Here is a 16,775-nt window from a genome sequence, read left to right as displayed (position 1 = left end):
AAAAAAAGAAAAGACATGTCCGTGTTTCATCTGGAAGTCGGGGATGGGGCAGGGAGTAGACGTACGCTTTTCTCTGCCTTTGGAGTTTGAACTTTATGCACCTGTAACGCGTCGAGAATTGCGGGGATGGGGATCTAAGCCCCGCCTATAGCTAGGGGACTTCCCCCCCCCCCCCCGCGCAGCCAGGGCGCCTCCTCCTGGCCAGGCGGGCGGAGGGGCATCCCCGGTCTGGCCCCGCCCTAGCCTAGCCCCGCCTCTCCGGCCTCCGAGCCTCGGTGCTGCCCCTGCCTGCCCTCCCGCCCCGCCCCGCGCCGCTCTGCGCCGGCTCTGCAGCTTGCGCCGGCCGGCCGGTCCGGCGCCGGGCCATGGCGCTGTTGCGGGACGTGTCGCTGCAGGATCCGCGAGATCGCTTTGAGCTGCTGCAGCGTGTGGGGGCCGGGACCTATGGCGACGTTTACAAGGTGCGCTGTGCGGGGCGGCAGGACGGGCGGGAGCACAGGAGGGTGCATCTGCGCATCCCGCCGCGGGAGCCCCGGCCCCGCCCCCTCCTCACCCCGCTTCTTGCCCTGCGCTCCGCAGGCCCGTGACACCGTCACGTCCGAACTGGCCGCGGTGAAGATCGTCAAGCTAGACCCAGGTGTGGGCCCGGGTGGGGCCTCTGCTCCTGGGAGGCGGGTGCGGGCGCGTGAGCTGGCGGGGGCGGAGAGTTGACATTTCCGAGACCCCCAGAGAAGCCGACCCCAGGAGAGACTAAGAGCTGGCACCTGCCAGGCGAGTAAAGAAACACTCTGTGCCCAGTTTGCGCATAGGGGCAGAGTCTGGGCTACCCCTGTGTGCCCCCCCATAATGCCTTGTGCTCCCCAGGGGACGACATCAGCTCTCTTCAGCAGGAAATCACCATCCTTCGCGAATGCCGCCACCCTAATGTCGTGGCCTACATTGGCAGCTACCTCAGGTGAGGTTGTTTACCCTCTTACTCCAGACTGCCCTCGTGTGCTCTGCTGTGTTCCAGACCTAGCTCTTTGTCCCCCCAGGAATGACCGGTTGTGGATCTGTATGGAGTTCTGTGGAGGGGGTTCGCTGCAGGAGATTTACCACGGTGAGAGTCAGGCTCCATGGGACATGGCCTTACCCCATCCCAACAAAGGGACAGGAGAGCAACCTCCAGACTGAATTTGGGCTCTTCTCTGCTTCTGATTGGCTGTGTGACCTTGAGAGAGATGCTGTCCTTCTCTGGGCTCAGTATCCCAGCCTGGTGTGGCTAAAACATCACTTGTAGTGGTGCTTGCTGCTTCCCACTATGTAGGGTGGCTAGGGAGGGTCAACATATCCCTCAGGCTCTCTCTCCAGCCCTCACGCTGTCCATTTCAGCTACTGGGCCCCTGGAAGAACGGCAGATAGCCTATGTTTGCCGGGAGGCACTGAAGGTACTGGGCTCCTAGGCAGCACCCGCGTTGGAATCCTCTGGAGTGTGGGCCTAACCCAGCTGGCTAGTCGGGGAGTGGGAACTTGGAATGGGCTGTGGGTCCTAAGGGGGAGGGGGCCCCACTTCTTTTGCCGGAAGCAGCCTATTTCCCTCTTGGCTCAGTCACTTCCTGTTTGGGGAGAGGGGAGGAGGAAGCGGCTTGGGTGGGGGGCCCCAGTCCTGAGGAGGGGCTCAGGGGAGGTGATTAGTGCTAGGTAGCTGTCCTTAAAGACTCCTCTTTGTCCCCAGGGGCTCCACCACCTGCATTCTCAGGGCAAAATTCACCGAGACATCAAGGTAGGGGTCAGCCTAGGGCATGGTTCAAGTGAGGAGGAAGCTGCCAGGCACCTGATGGAACCCTTTCTGTGTCCCCCTAGGGTGCCAACCTTCTGCTCACTCTGCAGGGAGATGTCAAGCTGGGTCAGTCCCTGGGGATGCCATGTGGGTGAGGGTTTAGCAGGGACTCAGAGACCATGGATCCCAGTCACCTTAGTACTCCAGCCTCAGTTTCCCCACTTAGGAGACATAGCAATATCACCTGCCTGCCAGTAGTTGACCAGGATTAGGTTGGGAGGGACCTGACATGGGATCGGGTTTTCAGAGATGGAAGGTTGGTGGCTCCTCTCAGAAGAGGGGCCTGGCCTTGCTTGGGACAGCTGTGGCTGGACCCAAGCCCTGCCTGGTATAGCCTGCGCGCTGGGGTGGGAGGTCAGTGCGGCCCTGGGGCTGGTAAGAGTTTGTTCTTCCTGCAGCGGACTTTGGGGTATCAGGTGAGCTGACAGCGTCTGTGGCTAAGAGGCGGTCTTTCATTGGCACTCCGTACTGGTAAGGTGATGCCCTGGCCCGTAGGGGTAGGGCCACAAGTAGGACTCTGGTCATCCCATCTGTGATCCTGACTCTAGGATGGCACCAGAGGTCGCTGCTGTGGAACGCAAAGGTGGCTACAATGAGCTGTGTGACGTCTGGGCCCTGGGCATCACTGCCATTGAGCTGGGCGAGCTACAGCCGCCACTATTCCACCTGCACCCCATGAGGTCAGCCTAGCACATGCCCCTTGCCTGACCCTTGCCCTGCCGACCCTTGACCTATGACCTCACATGCTCCCTAGGGCCTTGATGCTCATGTCGAAGAGCAGCTTCCAACCACCCAAGCTGAGAGACAAGACACGTTGGTGAGGGCTCACCCACAGCCGAGATACTCTTTTCCAGCCAAGGCCCAGGGATGGAAGCTCTTGCCAAGGGTCGGGCTTGGTTCCCCTTTAGGGCCAGAACTCCGTGGAGGGAGGGGCTGGTGGCTTGTGATGGAGGCATTGCTATGGTGCAACAGTATCACTGTCCCAGCTGCCCGGCTGGGGCAACTCACAGGCTGCTTCTGTGCAGAGCTTAACCTGGGTCTGGGTGGGCGGGACTTTTGTGCCCACTAGGACCCAGAATTTTCACCACTTCCTCAAGCTGGCCCTAACCAAGAACCCCAAGAAGAGGCCCACAGCTGAGAAGCTTCTGCAGGTGGGAGGCAGGGGATGGCCCCGGGAGCTTGAGGCTCAAAGGAAAGACCTAGAAGGCAGGGGCCAACTTGACCAACCCTTGCTCCTCCAGCACCCATTCACAACCCAGCAGCTCCCTCGGGCCCTCCTTACGCAGCTCCTCGACAAGGCCAGCGACCCCCACCTGGGAACCCTCTCCCCTGAAGACTGTGAACTGGAGGTAACGCAAGGGCTGGGAGCTGGGTCAGCCCCACCTGGGTGGCAGAAGCCTGCAGGTGATGTAAATCAGAATCTCTCTGACTTGTGGATTCCAGTACAGAGCCTCTCTCTAATCAGGCCCACATACCATGACTCTCTCGAGCGGGTCTGGCCTCCCTGCATGCCTTCAGGTCCAAGCCAGCTTTGACTATGACTAAGCTATCTTCCTCTCTGTGTGGCCTTTGGCAAGTTTCTTGACGTTTCTATGCCAGTTCTCCCATCTGTAAAATGAGGGCTGTTTTATTTCATAGTAACCTTAGAGGGTTGTCAAGACCTGAAAGAGTTCCTGGCAGGGCTGAGTACTAGGTGCAAGTCTGCTGTGTGTGTTCTTTCTTAGACCCAGGATATGTTTCCAGATACCATCCATTCCCGGGGCCATCATGGTCCAGCTGAGAGGACCCCCTCCGAGATCCAGTGTAAGTCTTCTGACAGGGCTAGCTAAATGCACCCATGGATCTGGTGTTATTTTGGGGGTCCATCGTGAGACTTTTACCCCTCCTAACCCAATACTCTGGATCCCTAGTTCACCAAGTGAAATTTGGCGCCCCTCGCCGGAAGGAGACGGATCCTCTCAATGAACCGGTGAGGCACTCACTGGCTATGTGGAGGGGGGTGGTGTAGGGTGGGGTCAGGTGTGCAGATGCAGGTGGGACATCCCAAGTCAGGGCCAGTCTGAAGCTGGGGTGCCTGTGTCACCTGGGGGGGGGCCTGGACTGGAGGCTCTTCCTGGCCATTTTCCTTAAGACAACACTGGAAAGTGGAAGGCCACCCACTTCGAAAGCCTAGGTTTCCCAGGACTGAGAATATTGTTCAGTCTGCATGTTAGGGGATCACGCCATTTCCTCTGCTCTTCTCTCCAATCCCACAATGCTCCTCTCTGCTCCACTGTCTTACTGTCTCCCTCTCTGTCTTGTCATTTTGTCTGTTACAAGTCTTTTGTCTGTTGCCAGAATATTCTCCGTCTGTCTATCTGTCTGTCTGCTCTCTCTTGCTATCTCTCTCTCTGTTACTGTTGAGACAGGATCTCTATATAACTTACCCTAGCTAGCCTTGAACTCTCTTTGTCGTCTAGGTAAGCCTTGCGTTCCAGATCATTCCTGGCTATTCCCTCTCATCTTGTGGTACCCTTCTCTTTTTCTTCCCCTCTCTCCTGATGTCTTTGCCTTGGTTTCTTCCAGTGGGAGGAGGAATGGACGCTGCTGGGAAAAGAGGAGCTGAGTGGGTGAGTGAGCAGGACTGGGGAAGCTGTGGGGCAGGCTGGGTCTTATGTAAGACTGACCATTGACCCCTTTCTCTGGCCCAGGAGCCTGCTGCAGTCGGTCCAGGAGGCCCTGGAGGAAAGGTGAGAGGCCCGTACCTAGGATGCAGAAGGCCTCCCAGGCCTGGGGGTCAGTCTCATCTCACACCCCATCATACCATCTGCTGTCTCCCTGTAGGAGCCTGACTATTCGACCCGCCTTAGAACTCCAGGTGTGGATCGGAAGAGGGTGGAACTGGGAATTAAGCCTTGTGCACAGGGTGCTTTGGGGCAGAGAGTGCATCACAGGGCACCTGCTGATGGCCAGGCTGTTTCTGATCTTCTTGCCAGGAGCTGGACTCCCCAGATGACGCCATGGGAACCATCAAACGGGCCCCGTTTTTGGGGCTGCCCCATACTGAGCCAACACCTGATGACAATGCCCAGTCCTGCTCCCCAGGTGAGGCCCAGGCTTGGCAGGCCAGGAGGAATTCTGGGTAGGGCTGGGGCTTGGAGTCACTTTGGTTTGTGTGCACAGGAACCCCATCTGCACCTCCGCCTGGTCCTGGCAGCCCACCATTGCTGCCCACTGCCTGGGCCACCCTGAAGCAACGGGAGGATCCTGAGGTGAGGATACCAGAGGGGCGAGAGGTAGGCTATAGGGTGTTACCTGGGCCCTGACTCCTTCCCTCCTACACAGAGATCATCCTGCCATGGCCTTCCTCCCACCCCCAAAGTGCACGTAAGTGTTCACTGGGCGTCCCTAGATCCTGCTGTCCTGACGTGCCCACCGGTCCCTCACCAGCTACTTGCTTCCTCCCCAGATGGGTGCCTGCTTCTCCAAGGTCTTCAATGGCTGCCCACTGCAGATCCATGCTGCTGTCACTTGGGTGCACCCCGTGACTCGAGGTGGGCCGGGGCCTAGGACACCCTTAGGTTTGGGCCAGGGGGTGTGGCAGCCTCTGACCCCATACCCACGTCTGCAGACCAGTTCCTGGTAGTAGGGGCCGAGGAAGGCATCTACACTCTCAACCTGCATGAACTGCATGAGGATACGCTGGAGAAGGTGAGGGCTCTTGGCTTTGGGGGCACAGAGGTACAGAGGTGCTGGGTGTTGATCACCTGTCTACTGTTTGGCCCCAGCTCATCTCCCAGCGCTGCTCCTGGCTCTACTGTGTGAACAACGTATTGCTGTCACTCTCAGGTAGGAGGAGGACGGTGCAGAGGCAGCCAGCGCACCCTCCCCCAAACTTCCTCTGAGGCCTGCGTGATCTTCCCCTTCTGTTTCAGGGAAATCCACGCACATCTGGGCGCATGACCTCCCAGGCCTGTTTGAGCAACGGAGACTGCAGCACCAGGCACCTCTCTCTATCCCTACCAACCGTATCACTCAACGCATCATCCCCAGGTCAGCAAGTGTGGCGTGTGGAGGAGGTCCAGAATAGTACCGATTGGGTGGGCCTCTGGCCACTCCTGAGACTGCCAGGACCTTAGCTAATCACCTAGGCACTTTCCGTCCCTGAGACTGTTTCCTCCTGGTCAGAAAATGGCCTCACTTCCTGTCCTCCTGGCTTGTTGAAATGCAGAGGAATGTGAGCATGAAAGCCCGCTGTAGTCGGTGGGGCAGTGGGCTTTACCCAGCAGTTCAGTGGGCCCTGTGCCTGGCCTGCACATGATTCAAGAGAAGCCCTGCTCTGGAGAAACAAAGGACATGGGCATTTATGGCAGACTGCTTGATTCAGGGCAGGGGCAGGGTTGGAGAGAGTGTTCTGGAAGCCAGGAGGCTGAGACAGCTCGGAATTAGAGAGTACATTCCAGTGTGTGAGGGCAAGGGAGAGTATGCAGGTGGAACCACAAAGCAAGACCTGGGGAATCCCCATGGTGGTAATTGACCTGAGGGCTGAGGGCCCCGCACAGGTGGCGAACCCTTACTCAGTTGCCAAGCCTAGGATCTGGACTCTGTCCAATGGACGGCAGTGCTGTTGAGCATTTCAAAGGATCCTATTGTGTACTGGTCAGTATGCTTCCTGCTGGAGGTGGTTCAGCCCACTGTTTAAGAGCCGGGCTGGTTGTGGTGGCTCATGCCTGACATCCCGGCGGTCACAGGAAGATAGCAAGTTTTAGGCCAGCCAGGGCTACATTGGGAGACTTTGTCTCAAAAACAAAACACAACTGGGCATGCTGGTGCATGGCTGTAATTCAGCACATGGCTGGTAGGGGCAGGAGAACCAGGAATTCATGGTTATCCTTGTCTACTGATACTGAGTTTGAGGCCAGCCTGAGCTATTTGAGTTTCTGTCTCTGAAAACAGAATCGCTGGCCGTATAGAGGGCTACAGTAGAAAGAGTATTTGAGAAGCAGCATGGCCAGGTCTGGGAACAGGCTGCAGAGCCCCCTGCAGAAGATGCGTGACCCAGCATTAATGTGCAGCCTGAGGTGCAGCCCTTTAGCCAAGAACTGTGGAGCCAGTGCCTTCTCATATGTTGTGACATTGTGCAGGGCGCGGGCACATCTGTGAACTGAAGAGACCCCTCCCCCTTCTCTTTATGCCACGTTTTTTGTGGAGAGGAGGTAGATGGTAGATCTAGAAAAATGAGGCTCTTTGGCAGTGACAGCTCAGAGCATACCCCATGGGGAAGAGCAAAATGAAGGAGAGGACTTTCAAGGGCCGTTCTGAGAGCCTTCAGTGAGAAAATGCTGCTTGAGCCAAGACTGAGGACGGGCTGAAGCTGCAGCTTGCTGGTAAAGTCCTGGGATCAAAGGCACGTGCCAGCACCACTTTTAAAAAGTTGATAAAAAGCCGGGTGATGGTGGCGCACGCCTTTAATCCCAGCACTAGGGAGGCAGAGGCAGGCGGATCTCTGTGAGTTCGAGACCAGCCTGGTCTACAGAGCTAGTTCTAGGACAGGCTCCAAAGCCACAGAGAAACCCTGTCTCGAAAAACCAAAAAAATAAAATAAAATAAAAAGTTGATAAAAAAAAAAAAGACGGGCTTGGTGACATACGCCTTTAATTCCAGCCCTCGGGAGACGGAGGCAGGCAGATATCTGAGTTCGAGGCCAGCCTGGTCTACAGAGACCCAGGCCAGCCAGGGCTACACAGAGAAAGGCTGTCTCCGGGGGAGTTAGAGCGCTGTGGGTGTGCAGGGGAAGTTACTAAGGAGAAGAGATGCTCAGTGCGAGGGCCAAGTGCAGAAGTGAGTATTGCTTGCTTGAGGGTCTGTCCACAGGGAGGTCTTGGGCTTTGCCTCACAGCAGGGTGGAGGCCTCTGGTAAGGCATGCCTGGCACTGAGTCTTGGTGGGAGGACTAACCACGGGTGAGGGAGGATGTTGGAGGCCGTGGGAAGCCCATTGCAGTGGTCAGGTGGCTAGCAACAGAGGCATGGTGCAGTTGGAGTAAAGAAAGTAAAAATTGGTCTGGTTCTGTTTTGCAAGTGGAGCCAGCAGGATTTCCTGGTACTAGGTGGTGTTGGGAAGGGAAGAGGAGTCAAGGCTGACGGAAGGATGGGGCTGTCATCAGCTGTGAGTGACGGAAGAGTCTGGCCTGAATTCACATTTGCCACATTAAATAAATTATATGCCTGTCATCCCAGCATTCAAGAAGTTGAGGCAGAAGGATTACTGAGATTTGATGCTACAGTGTGAGACCTGGTCTTAAAACTTGCATTTCAAAAGACGCTTGCCTATTCTCTGAGTGGGACCTCCCTAGTCCATCTGGGAGAACTGGAATGCCAAGAGTGGGCCAGGCAGGGGCTCCAGTGTCACTATGACCAGGCCAGGCCAGGCCAGGCCAGGCCAGGGGCAGCATTATTGGGGAGACCTAAAGGAGCACCTTAGCTATAGAGCTCACATTAAACCTATGTGTGGTTCCCTGTGGCCTCTGGGCTTCCTGAACCTCCATTCTGACCCCCAACCTTAGGCGACAGACTTGCCAGAGTTCCGGCAAGTCGGGCAGCATTGAGCCTGTGTCTCCTTTGAACGTAAAGAAGGAAGAAATGGAATTCTTTAGAGAAAACATGGGACGCAAAAGTATATGCCCCTGACCTACCCAGATGCTAGCTGGTGAGCGAGGGGGAGGAAGAGGAGGGCAGAGGGCAGTGCAGTGAGGCCGACACTGCTTCCTCCCAGGGGCCTGTCCTGGCAGGCGCACAGACAGAACCGGAGTCACTGGGAGGAGATTGCCCTGTTAACAGCTTAGTTCCTCAGTCTCAGATGGTCAGTCCCCTGAGGGCATGGGGGATTCCCCCAAAGACAGCCACCCACTGGCCCCATAGGTCCCTCAGCCCCAGCAGGTGCAGAAGGCAGGCCATTTGCTGTTTGAAGTATACATTTCCCCGTCAGTTTTTGTTCGTCAGTCTTTGAAAAGGGTTGAGTATATTCAAGCGGGGACCTGCCTCAGCTTTGGGTCTTCCTGCTTTCCACTTTACATGGCCATGAGGAAACAGGAGCAAAGAGGTAAAGTGACATGTTTAAAACCACGCAGAGGGGCTGGAGAGATGGCTCAGTGGCTAAGAGCATTGCCTGCTCTTCCAAAGGTCCTGAGTTCAATTCCCAGCAACCACATGGTGGCTCACAACCATCTGTAATGAGGTCTGGTGCCCTCTTCTGGCCTGCAGACATACATGCAGACAGAATATTGTATACATAATAAATAAATATTTAAAAAAAAAAAATAAAAAAAAAAATAAAACCACGCAGAGCCATGCTGGGCAGTGGTGGACATGTCTTTTAATCTCAGCACTCTGGGGCTGGAGAGATGGCTCAGCGGTTAAGAGCATTGCCTGTTCTTCCAAAGGTCCTGAGTTCAATTCCCAGCAACCACATGGTGGCTCACAACCATCTGTAATAAGGTCTGGTGCCCTCTTCTGGCCTGTAGGCATACACACAGAACATTGTATACATAATAAATAAATATTTAAAAAAAAATAAATAATCTCAGCACTCAGAAGGCAGAGGCCAGCCTGGACTACAGAGTGAGTTCCAGGACAGCCAAAGCTATACAAAAACCTGTCTCCAAAAACCAAAAGGAAAAAAAAAATTGTGACAAATTTTTTTTTTTTTTTTTTTTTTTTTTAAGGTTGCTGGGAATTGAACTCAGGACCTTTGGAAGAGCAGGCAATGCTCTTAACCGCTGAGCCATCTCTCCAGCCCCCTACAAATTTTTTTGTTGTTGTTGTTGTTGGTGGTGGTTTTTTATGTGTTTGGTTTTTCAAGACAGGTTTCTTTGTGTAACAGCCATGACTGTCCTGGAACTTGCTCTGTAGACCATGCTGGCCTTGAACTTACAGAGATCCACCTACCTCTGCCTCTGCCCAGCTAAGAAAGTAATCTATTTTTTTTTTTTTTTTTTTGGTTTCTCGAGACAGGGTTTCTCTGTGGTTTTGGAGTCTGTCCTGGAACTAGCTCTTCTAGACCAGGCTGGACTCGAACTCACAGAGATCTGCCTGCCTCTGCCTCCCGAGTGCTGGGATTAAAGGCGTGCGCCACCACCGCCCGGCTAAGAAAGTAATCTTTAAAAAAAACAAAACCCTTCCCAGAGTAGCTGAAGAGGCTCGCAGAGCCTCAGTCCCTTGCAGCTCTTACAAGCACACTGCTGCGCCTCTCTGAGCCTAGCGTCTCATCTGTGAAGCAGGACGTTGACAGTGACCACCTCACAGGGCTCAGTGGGGGCCTTGCCCATGGTTGGCTCCCAGAACATATGCTGGTTTTCACTTCTATAGGCGCTTTGCCCTGTCTACCAAGATTCCTGACACCAAAGGCTGCCTGCAGTGTCGTGTGGGTAAGAGTTGGCCGCGGGGCTGGGAGGGGTGCAGTGAGTCTGAGCTCTTGCCCACCAGCCTCCTTCTCCTGCAGTCCGTAACCCCTATACAGGCAGCACTTTCCTGCTGGCTGCTCTGCCTGCCAGCCTGCTTCTGCTGCAGTGGTATGAGCCCCTGCAGAAATTCCTGCTGCTGAAGGTAGGTGACCAGAGGGCCCTTGGGTGGCAGGATGCCTGCAGGAGAAACGGAGCCTAGCCTCTCTGCTGTCCCCCAGAACTTTTCCAGCCCTTTGCCCAGCCCAGCAGGGATGCTGGAGCCGCTGGTGCTAGATGGGAAGGAGCTGCCACAGGTGTGCGTGGGTGCCGAGGGGCCTGAGGGACCTGGCTGCCGAGTCCTGTTCCATGTCTTGCCCCTGGAGGCTGGCCTGACTCCAGACATCCTCATCCCGCCTGGTGAGCAGCAGAGCTGAGTGTTGCAGGGATGGGACTCTTCTAACCAGGCTCTCTGATCTGGGCTTCTGTGAAAGATTTCATTAGACTAGCCTGGGCACAATTCTCAGCACCCACGTGGCAGCTCACAACTGTCTACAACTCCCAAGATCTGACACTCTCACATAGGCATACATGCAGGCAAAACACCAATGCACATAAAATAAAAATAAATTAATTAATAATAAAAAAGACAGACCAAACTAAAATCAAAAGGTTTCCTTAGATTAAAAGCTTGGTAGCCAAGGAAAAGCTGGCTATTAGTGCTTAAGCCTGAGCCAGCAGGAGCAGGAAGAGGGGCTCTGGCCAGGTGGGGACTCTTCCACTCTGAGCAGGGAAGGATGATATCTCAGCATGGGGACAGCTGGGGCAATGGGCAGGGAAGGAAAAGTTCCTGGTGCCAGGGGCCCCTCAGGTTATTTCATTCCTAAATTTTCTGCTTCTTTGCTTTTGTTTTTTGAGAAAAGGTTTCTCTGTAGCTTTGCAGCCTGTCCTGGCACTCGCTCTCTAGACCAGGCTGGCCTCAGGAGATCCGCTTGCCTTTGCCTTCCAAGTGCTGGGATTAAAAGTGTGCATCACCACATCTGGCTTGCTTTTTTTTTTTTTAGATTTATTTATTATGTATAGTGTTCTGTTGTCTTCATGTTTGCCTACATGCCAGAAGAGGGCATCAGATTATCAGATTTCACTATAGATAGTTGTCAGCCACTTTGTGGTTGCTGGGAATTGAACTCGGGACCTCAGGAAGAGCAAGCAGTCAGTGCTCTTGACTTCTGAGCCATCTCTCCAGCCCGTTTCTGTTGCTTTAAAAATATTTTTAAAATTTATTTTACTTATGAATACGAGTGCTTTGTGTTCATGTATGTATGTATATATACCACATACATGCCTTGGAGGTCAGAAGAGGGTGACTTGGAGTTCCAGAGGGTTGTGAGCCACTATGTAGGTGATGGGAATCAAACCTGCATCCTCGGGAAGAGCAGCCAGTGCCTTAACCACTGAGCCATCTCTCCAGTCCCTCGGTCGTAATTCTTAACAGCAGCGCTGAAAGTAGGCTTTGTCATGTTTGAGTTACCAAAGAGGAAGATGAAGTTCAGAGAGAGGAAGTGACTTGTGTTAGGTCACTCATCTAGGAGTCTGACAGCCTAGTTTGTCTGGCCCTGGATCCTTCGTAGGCTGCACTAGGACCCTGGAACCCCATCCTCGCTCCTGATAAGCCTAAAGGCAAGTCCCTTGTTCTGAGTATGGCCCTGTAGGGCTGGTGTGAGGAATGGTGGCTTAGGACTGTCTGCTGCGTGTCCCCTCAGTCCTTGGCAGCTCAACCAGACAGGCCTTGCCTCCCTTCTCTGCCCACAGAGGGGATACCGGGCTCTGCCCAGCAGGTGATCCAGGTGGACAGGGACACAGTACTGGTCAGCTTTGAACGTGAGTGCCCTGGGATCAGGGTTGGGGGGCTCTAGCAGGCCTGAGCATGGCAAACATGGTGCGACAAGTTTTGCCTTCCCCCTCTCCCCCATTCCCTCTACTTTGGTAAACCATTAGATTGCATTCCTAAAGCTAGCCACCAAGGTCTGTTCCTTTATTTGGCTACTTCCTCCTGAGGCTGACTACCAAGGCGCGGCTATCATTGAAGTCCAGCAGTCAGAAGCCCCCTTTTGACTGCCTAATTAACATGTCCAATCAAGAGTAACCAACTCTTCCTAACATGGTTTCTCCTTTCCCTTTATAAATTGCCATTTGCCTATAGGCCAAGTCTGTCTCCTCTCTATCCAGAGGCAGGCCTTTGTCTCCCTGGGAGAAGTAGCTCACCACCACCCCGCCCCGGCCTTGTTCCTTTCCCCTAATCTCTCATCTTCTATCTCTTGTCTTTGTCTCTTATTCTCTACCTTTTGACCCTGCCATTTGTCTCCTTTGTGCTGAAAACTTGATCTTAGGGTGTCTTGTGCTGATTTTGAGGTCCTTTCAATGTGAGGAAGGGGGTCCCCCACCTACCAGTTCTCTCCCTGTGCAGGCTGTGTGAGGATCGTTAACCTACAGGGTGAGCCCACAGCTGCACTGGCCCCTCAGCTCACCTTTGACTTCCCTATTGAGACTGTGGGTGAGTAAGCCAGATGTGGGCATGGCAGCATCCACAGTTCAGAAGGTGTGGGACTGGCTCAGGGTTCAGGGTTGGCCGTGGGACCAGGGTAGATTCCCTACACCTATCGGGGAGCCATCCTGGTCACTCAGGGTCACTTGTGCATTGGACTGGGTCAGGCCTTATGGCAAGGACGGGGGAATCTGTGGAGTGTGGGGTAGTGTCAGGGCCAACAGAGCGCATTCTTCCAGTGTGTCTGCAGGACAGTGTGCTGGCTTTCTGGAGCCATGGCATGCAGGGCCGAAGCCTTGACACCAACGAGGTGAGTGGGGCTCAGAGACCTGACTGCCTTCAGCTCTGAGAGCCCTGTTTAGAAAGGACCTGTCGGGATGATCTCAGAGTTCCTTGTCCTTTAGGTGACCCAGGAGATCACAGATGAGACCAGGATCTTCCGAGTGCTGGGAGCCCACAGGTAGATGAAGATAGTACCTGAGCTGCACTTCCCATGGCAGTTACCACCCCCAGGCTAGAGGTGGGGATGGGCTCACTTGGCCTTCCTGCCCCACTCACCCTGTGCCTCTCCCCACACCAGGGACATCATTCTGGAGAGCATTCCCACCGACAACCCTGGGGCACACAGCAACCTCTACATCCTCACGGGCCACCAGAGCAGCTACTGAGCTGTCCCCTCCAGAGGGCAGACCTGACTCTGAGAAGTGTTTGGGGGCAGGGAGGGGGGGTAGCCCACCCCCCTCAGCAATAACTGGACCAGAGGAAGCTGCCTCCCTCCCTGCAGTGTTGTCCTCCAGGACAGGAGGCCCTGGGCGGGCTGGGGCTGCCTGACTGATCCATTCCATTTTCTCTTTTCCTTTCTATTCTTTCTTCCAAGAGCCTGCCCCAGGTTCTATCCTGGGCAACATGTATTTAAGAGAGAATTATATTGGTATTAAAGCTGGTTGGTTTCATCCCGTCAGTCCCTCTGAAGTGGAGGCATTGAGCCCCCACCTTTTGCCCCTTCTCTTTCTCCTCCTCTCACTCTTTGCTGCGGGACACTTTTCTCTAAGTACTCAGTTGGCCTCAGGCATGCGCCGTGGAAGAGCAGCTGCTGGTGCTCGGTGGAATCTAGACTCAGGTGACACAAGCCAGTGGTCTAACAGCCATCTTGGGCCTGGATCTTCCTGGTCCCTGCCCACAGCAGCCCTCATTCAGTTTTGTAGATTGAGACATCTGCTGTATTTGGCATCTTGTGGATCATGCAGGGGGAATTATGAACAAATGGGACCTGTCCGGGGCAGCCTTGCCCCAAGTAGGATCTTGCTTGTGGTTTCTGGGATCTGCACCCTGGCCGTGTCTACTGCAGTGTTCCATGACGGGCCTGTAACAGTATTGCGAAGCATTGGCTTCGCCGGGAAGATGGATGTGGGTCTTTTTAATGTTCATTCACCCCAAGTCAGGCCTGGGGTCACTACCAAAATCCAGCTCGACACCCAAGAAAATTGTTGGAGCCCATCTCCCTTGTGCCTCAGCTTGTGCTTTGTACTGTCCTCCTTGGGCCTGGTGCCCCTCGAGCTCTGTGGCCCCAGATACTGACTGGCTTGCCAGTGACTAAGACCACTGAAGGGAGGATGAGCCAAGCCTGAAGGGCTAAGCGGGTTGCAGAGCAAAGGTGCAGAGCCCAGTGCTCCGTTCTGGCTCATTGTCACCCTCCTGACATTTAGAGCAAATGTTGGCAGAACAAAGTCTTATGTCTGGTGTTCTGGCTGCAAGTACTCGCCAGCTCAGTGAGGCAATGGGAGGGTGAGGGTGGGTGGCGACAGCTCATGTGAATGGAATTTGTGGCCCTTATGGCTGTCACTGTCCCTTTGACTACCCTCTTCAGAGCCCTAATACCCAGTTTCTAGTGACCAAGAGGGTTGCTTGGCTGACTAGGGAGCTAGGACAGCAAAAGGGACAGAGCATACGTCCTCAGTGAGACCCCAAGTCATCTGGAGGGTTGAGGGAGACAGGGTACACAGTAAAGTCCTAGTTCCTAAGCTCCCGGATTTCTTGGAGGCATGCTGGTGTGTGTGTGTGTGTGGGGGGGGGGTGAGAGGTGTGTTCCACCCAGCCCAGAACACTTAATCCAGGTGCCCTGGGAGAACGGGCCCTCAGAGTAGTGGGCTTTGCACAGTGCCACCTTGTGGCAGGGAGTTCAGCCCAGAGTCCATCTGAAAAGGTGGTTTAGGAGTATAAGATGCCAAAGTGAGAGACCTGTGAAAAGCAAGGCCCACTGATAGTATTTGGTGCCACAAGCCAAAGATGGGGCAAGTCAGGACTATGCACTGAAAGATACAACTTTATTTATATATTTGTTTATAGACAGCCTTTTTCAAGTACAAAAGAGAATTCAATGAAGCTAGGCTGTGGTGAATGCCTGTCATCCAGTACTCAGGAGGCAGAGGACTGTCTGTGAACTGCCTACATAGTGAGTTTCAGGCCAGCCAAGGTTTTATGTAGTCAAGATCCTGTCTCAAAAATAAATAAAACTGTGTCTCATTTGTCGTCCACTCCATCTAGAAGTATTTATGATATTTAAACAATTTGGTATATTTTTATTCATATGGCACCAGTCCATATATCCTGCTGGCTCTCTGGAAGTCCATTCTGGAGAGCTTTCCATTATCAACCAGGTCTATTTTTGTATAGCTTGTGCTGAATTGTACACATTTCAGGTGACTAATGTTAATTGAAAGATCCTTATTGAGGAATGTATTTCTACTTTAATATCACAAACCACACTGCAATAAATAACCCCTGTGTCGGAGCCACTCTGTGTACTCAAGTGTTTCTGGGGGATCAATTCCTGGAAATAGCATCACTGGGTTGCAGCAGTTGTGTTTGCCACAGTGAGGTACCATAAAATGCCCTCTGTGGGTGTTACCTGTGGTTGGGGCTTCTTTGTCACTCTGGATAGAGATACATCACCAGTTATGGTGACTCACACCTGTCATCCAGCACTTTAGAGTCTGAGGCAGGAATGCCAGCCAGGGCTACATACCGAGACCCTGTGTGCAAAAAGCAGAAGAGCTAGCTGGGTGGTGGTGGCGCACGCCTTTAATTCCAGCACCAGGGAGGCAGCGGCAGACCGATCTCTGTGAGTTCGAGGCCAGCCTGGTCTACGAGAGCAAGTTCTAGGACAGGCTCCAAAAGCTACAGAGAAACCCTATCCTACAGAGAAACCCTATCTCCAAAACAAAAAGCAGAACAGAGAACGTGGACTTACTAGCAGGTTCAACAAACAGGCCCATGCCAGAAGGGCACATGGGAAAGCCCTGGCTGCCCGCCCTGAAGGTGTAGAGGAGCCTCTGGGGTGAGAGAGGGAAGTGATGTGGAGCACAGGGCAGGTGCCGTATCCAATGGGCTTGCTTTTCTCCAGGATGCACCATCAGTTAGAGCAGGGCGGTTGGGCAGTCAGGAGATGCTCTAAGTCCTTAACACAGCAACACCAACAGGTTTTAAAACAAAACAGTAAGTCCCATAAAATGGCGAATGTGTGCCGGAAAGTGTGTTAGGAAGCTCAGAAACTAGCAAAACAACCACCAGCTGGCCATGCATGCTTACACACAAAGTCATAGGAGGCTGAGCAGAGTGGTGCACATCTGTAATCCCAGCACTTGGGACAGGCAGGAGAGACCAGTTTAAGGAGAAAATGAAAATAGCAGCTTTCACTGGGCAGTGGTGGCACACGCCTTTAATCCCAGCACTTGGGAGGCAGAGACAGACGGATCTCTGTGAGTTCAGGGCCAGCCTGGTCTACAGAGTGAGTTCCAGGACAGCCTCCAAAGCTACAGAGAAACCATGTCTTCAAAAAACAAACAAAAAGGCAGCTTTCAAGCCCAGGCCTCAGCAGGAGCAGGGACTGCATGGGGGGGGGGGGGTTGTTGCCTGACTCACCTGGAATGGAGGGAGGGCTGACAGTGCAGACTGTAGATACTGTTTATGACTTTGTTTGGTCTACAATGGAGGGGG

The 16,775-nt window shown here is 53.8% G+C and overlaps 1 protein-coding gene across 4 annotated transcripts; it reads left to right on the top strand.

Annotated features, from left to right (window-relative positions):
• Window positions 1-113: 113 nt before the first annotated feature.
• On the top strand, window positions 114-15,555 carry Map4k2 (mitogen-activated protein kinase kinase kinase kinase 2). Of its 4 annotated transcripts, XM_057778905.1 has the most exons (32): window positions 114-461; window positions 580-637; window positions 865-955; window positions 1,035-1,099; window positions 1,372-1,427; window positions 1,715-1,762; window positions 1,843-1,885; window positions 2,218-2,290; window positions 2,368-2,499; window positions 2,574-2,636; window positions 2,889-2,970; window positions 3,061-3,168; window positions 3,544-3,622; window positions 3,730-3,788; window positions 4,385-4,428; window positions 4,510-4,548; window positions 4,643-4,676; window positions 4,795-4,903; window positions 4,982-5,070; window positions 5,144-5,185; window positions 5,268-5,352; window positions 5,430-5,509; window positions 5,587-5,647; window positions 5,734-5,851; window positions 10,164-10,222; window positions 10,297-10,400; window positions 10,477-10,654; window positions 12,047-12,115; window positions 12,702-12,788; window positions 13,019-13,089; window positions 13,184-13,239; window positions 13,360-15,555. In XM_057778905.1, exons 1-32 carry the CDS (start codon window positions 366-368, stop codon window positions 13,445-13,447), a joined length of 2,466 nt encoding a protein of 821 aa, XP_057634888.1. In that variant the 5' UTR covers window positions 114-365; the 3' UTR covers window positions 13,448-15,555. The 4 variants fall into 4 exon arrangements, 3 of the variants coding, with proteins under 3 accessions (XP_057634888.1, XP_057634889.1, XP_057634890.1); XM_057778906.1 differs by lacking the exon at window positions 12,702-12,788; XM_057778907.1 differs by lacking the exon at window positions 114-461 and having other exon boundaries at window positions 589-637; window positions 891-955.
• Window positions 15,556-16,775: the final 1,220 nt, after the last annotated feature.

This window comes from Chionomys nivalis, chromosome 8 (assembly GCF_950005125.1).
Source record: "Chionomys nivalis chromosome 8, mChiNiv1.1, whole genome shotgun sequence".
Taxonomy (NCBI): domain Eukaryota; kingdom Metazoa; phylum Chordata; class Mammalia; order Rodentia; family Cricetidae; genus Chionomys; species Chionomys nivalis.
The sequence above is the reverse complement of the archived record's forward strand: the minus strand, read 5'-3'. Positions and strand labels throughout refer to the sequence as shown.

Bases quoted from the DNA above. Each gene is read 5' to 3' on its own strand.
- Map4k2 (XM_057778905.1), top strand. From the start codon at position 366: ATGGCGCTGTTGCGGGACGTGTCGCTGCAGGATCCGCGAGATCGCTTT. The intron at 1,886-2,217 runs GTCAGTCCCTGG...TTCTTCCTGCAG, and splicing joins GCAGGGAGATGTCAAGCTGG to CGGACTTTGGGGTATCAGGT. The intron at 10,401-10,476 runs GTAGGTGACCAG...GCTGTCCCCCAG, and splicing joins AGAAATTCCTGCTGCTGAAG to AACTTTTCCAGCCCTTTGCC.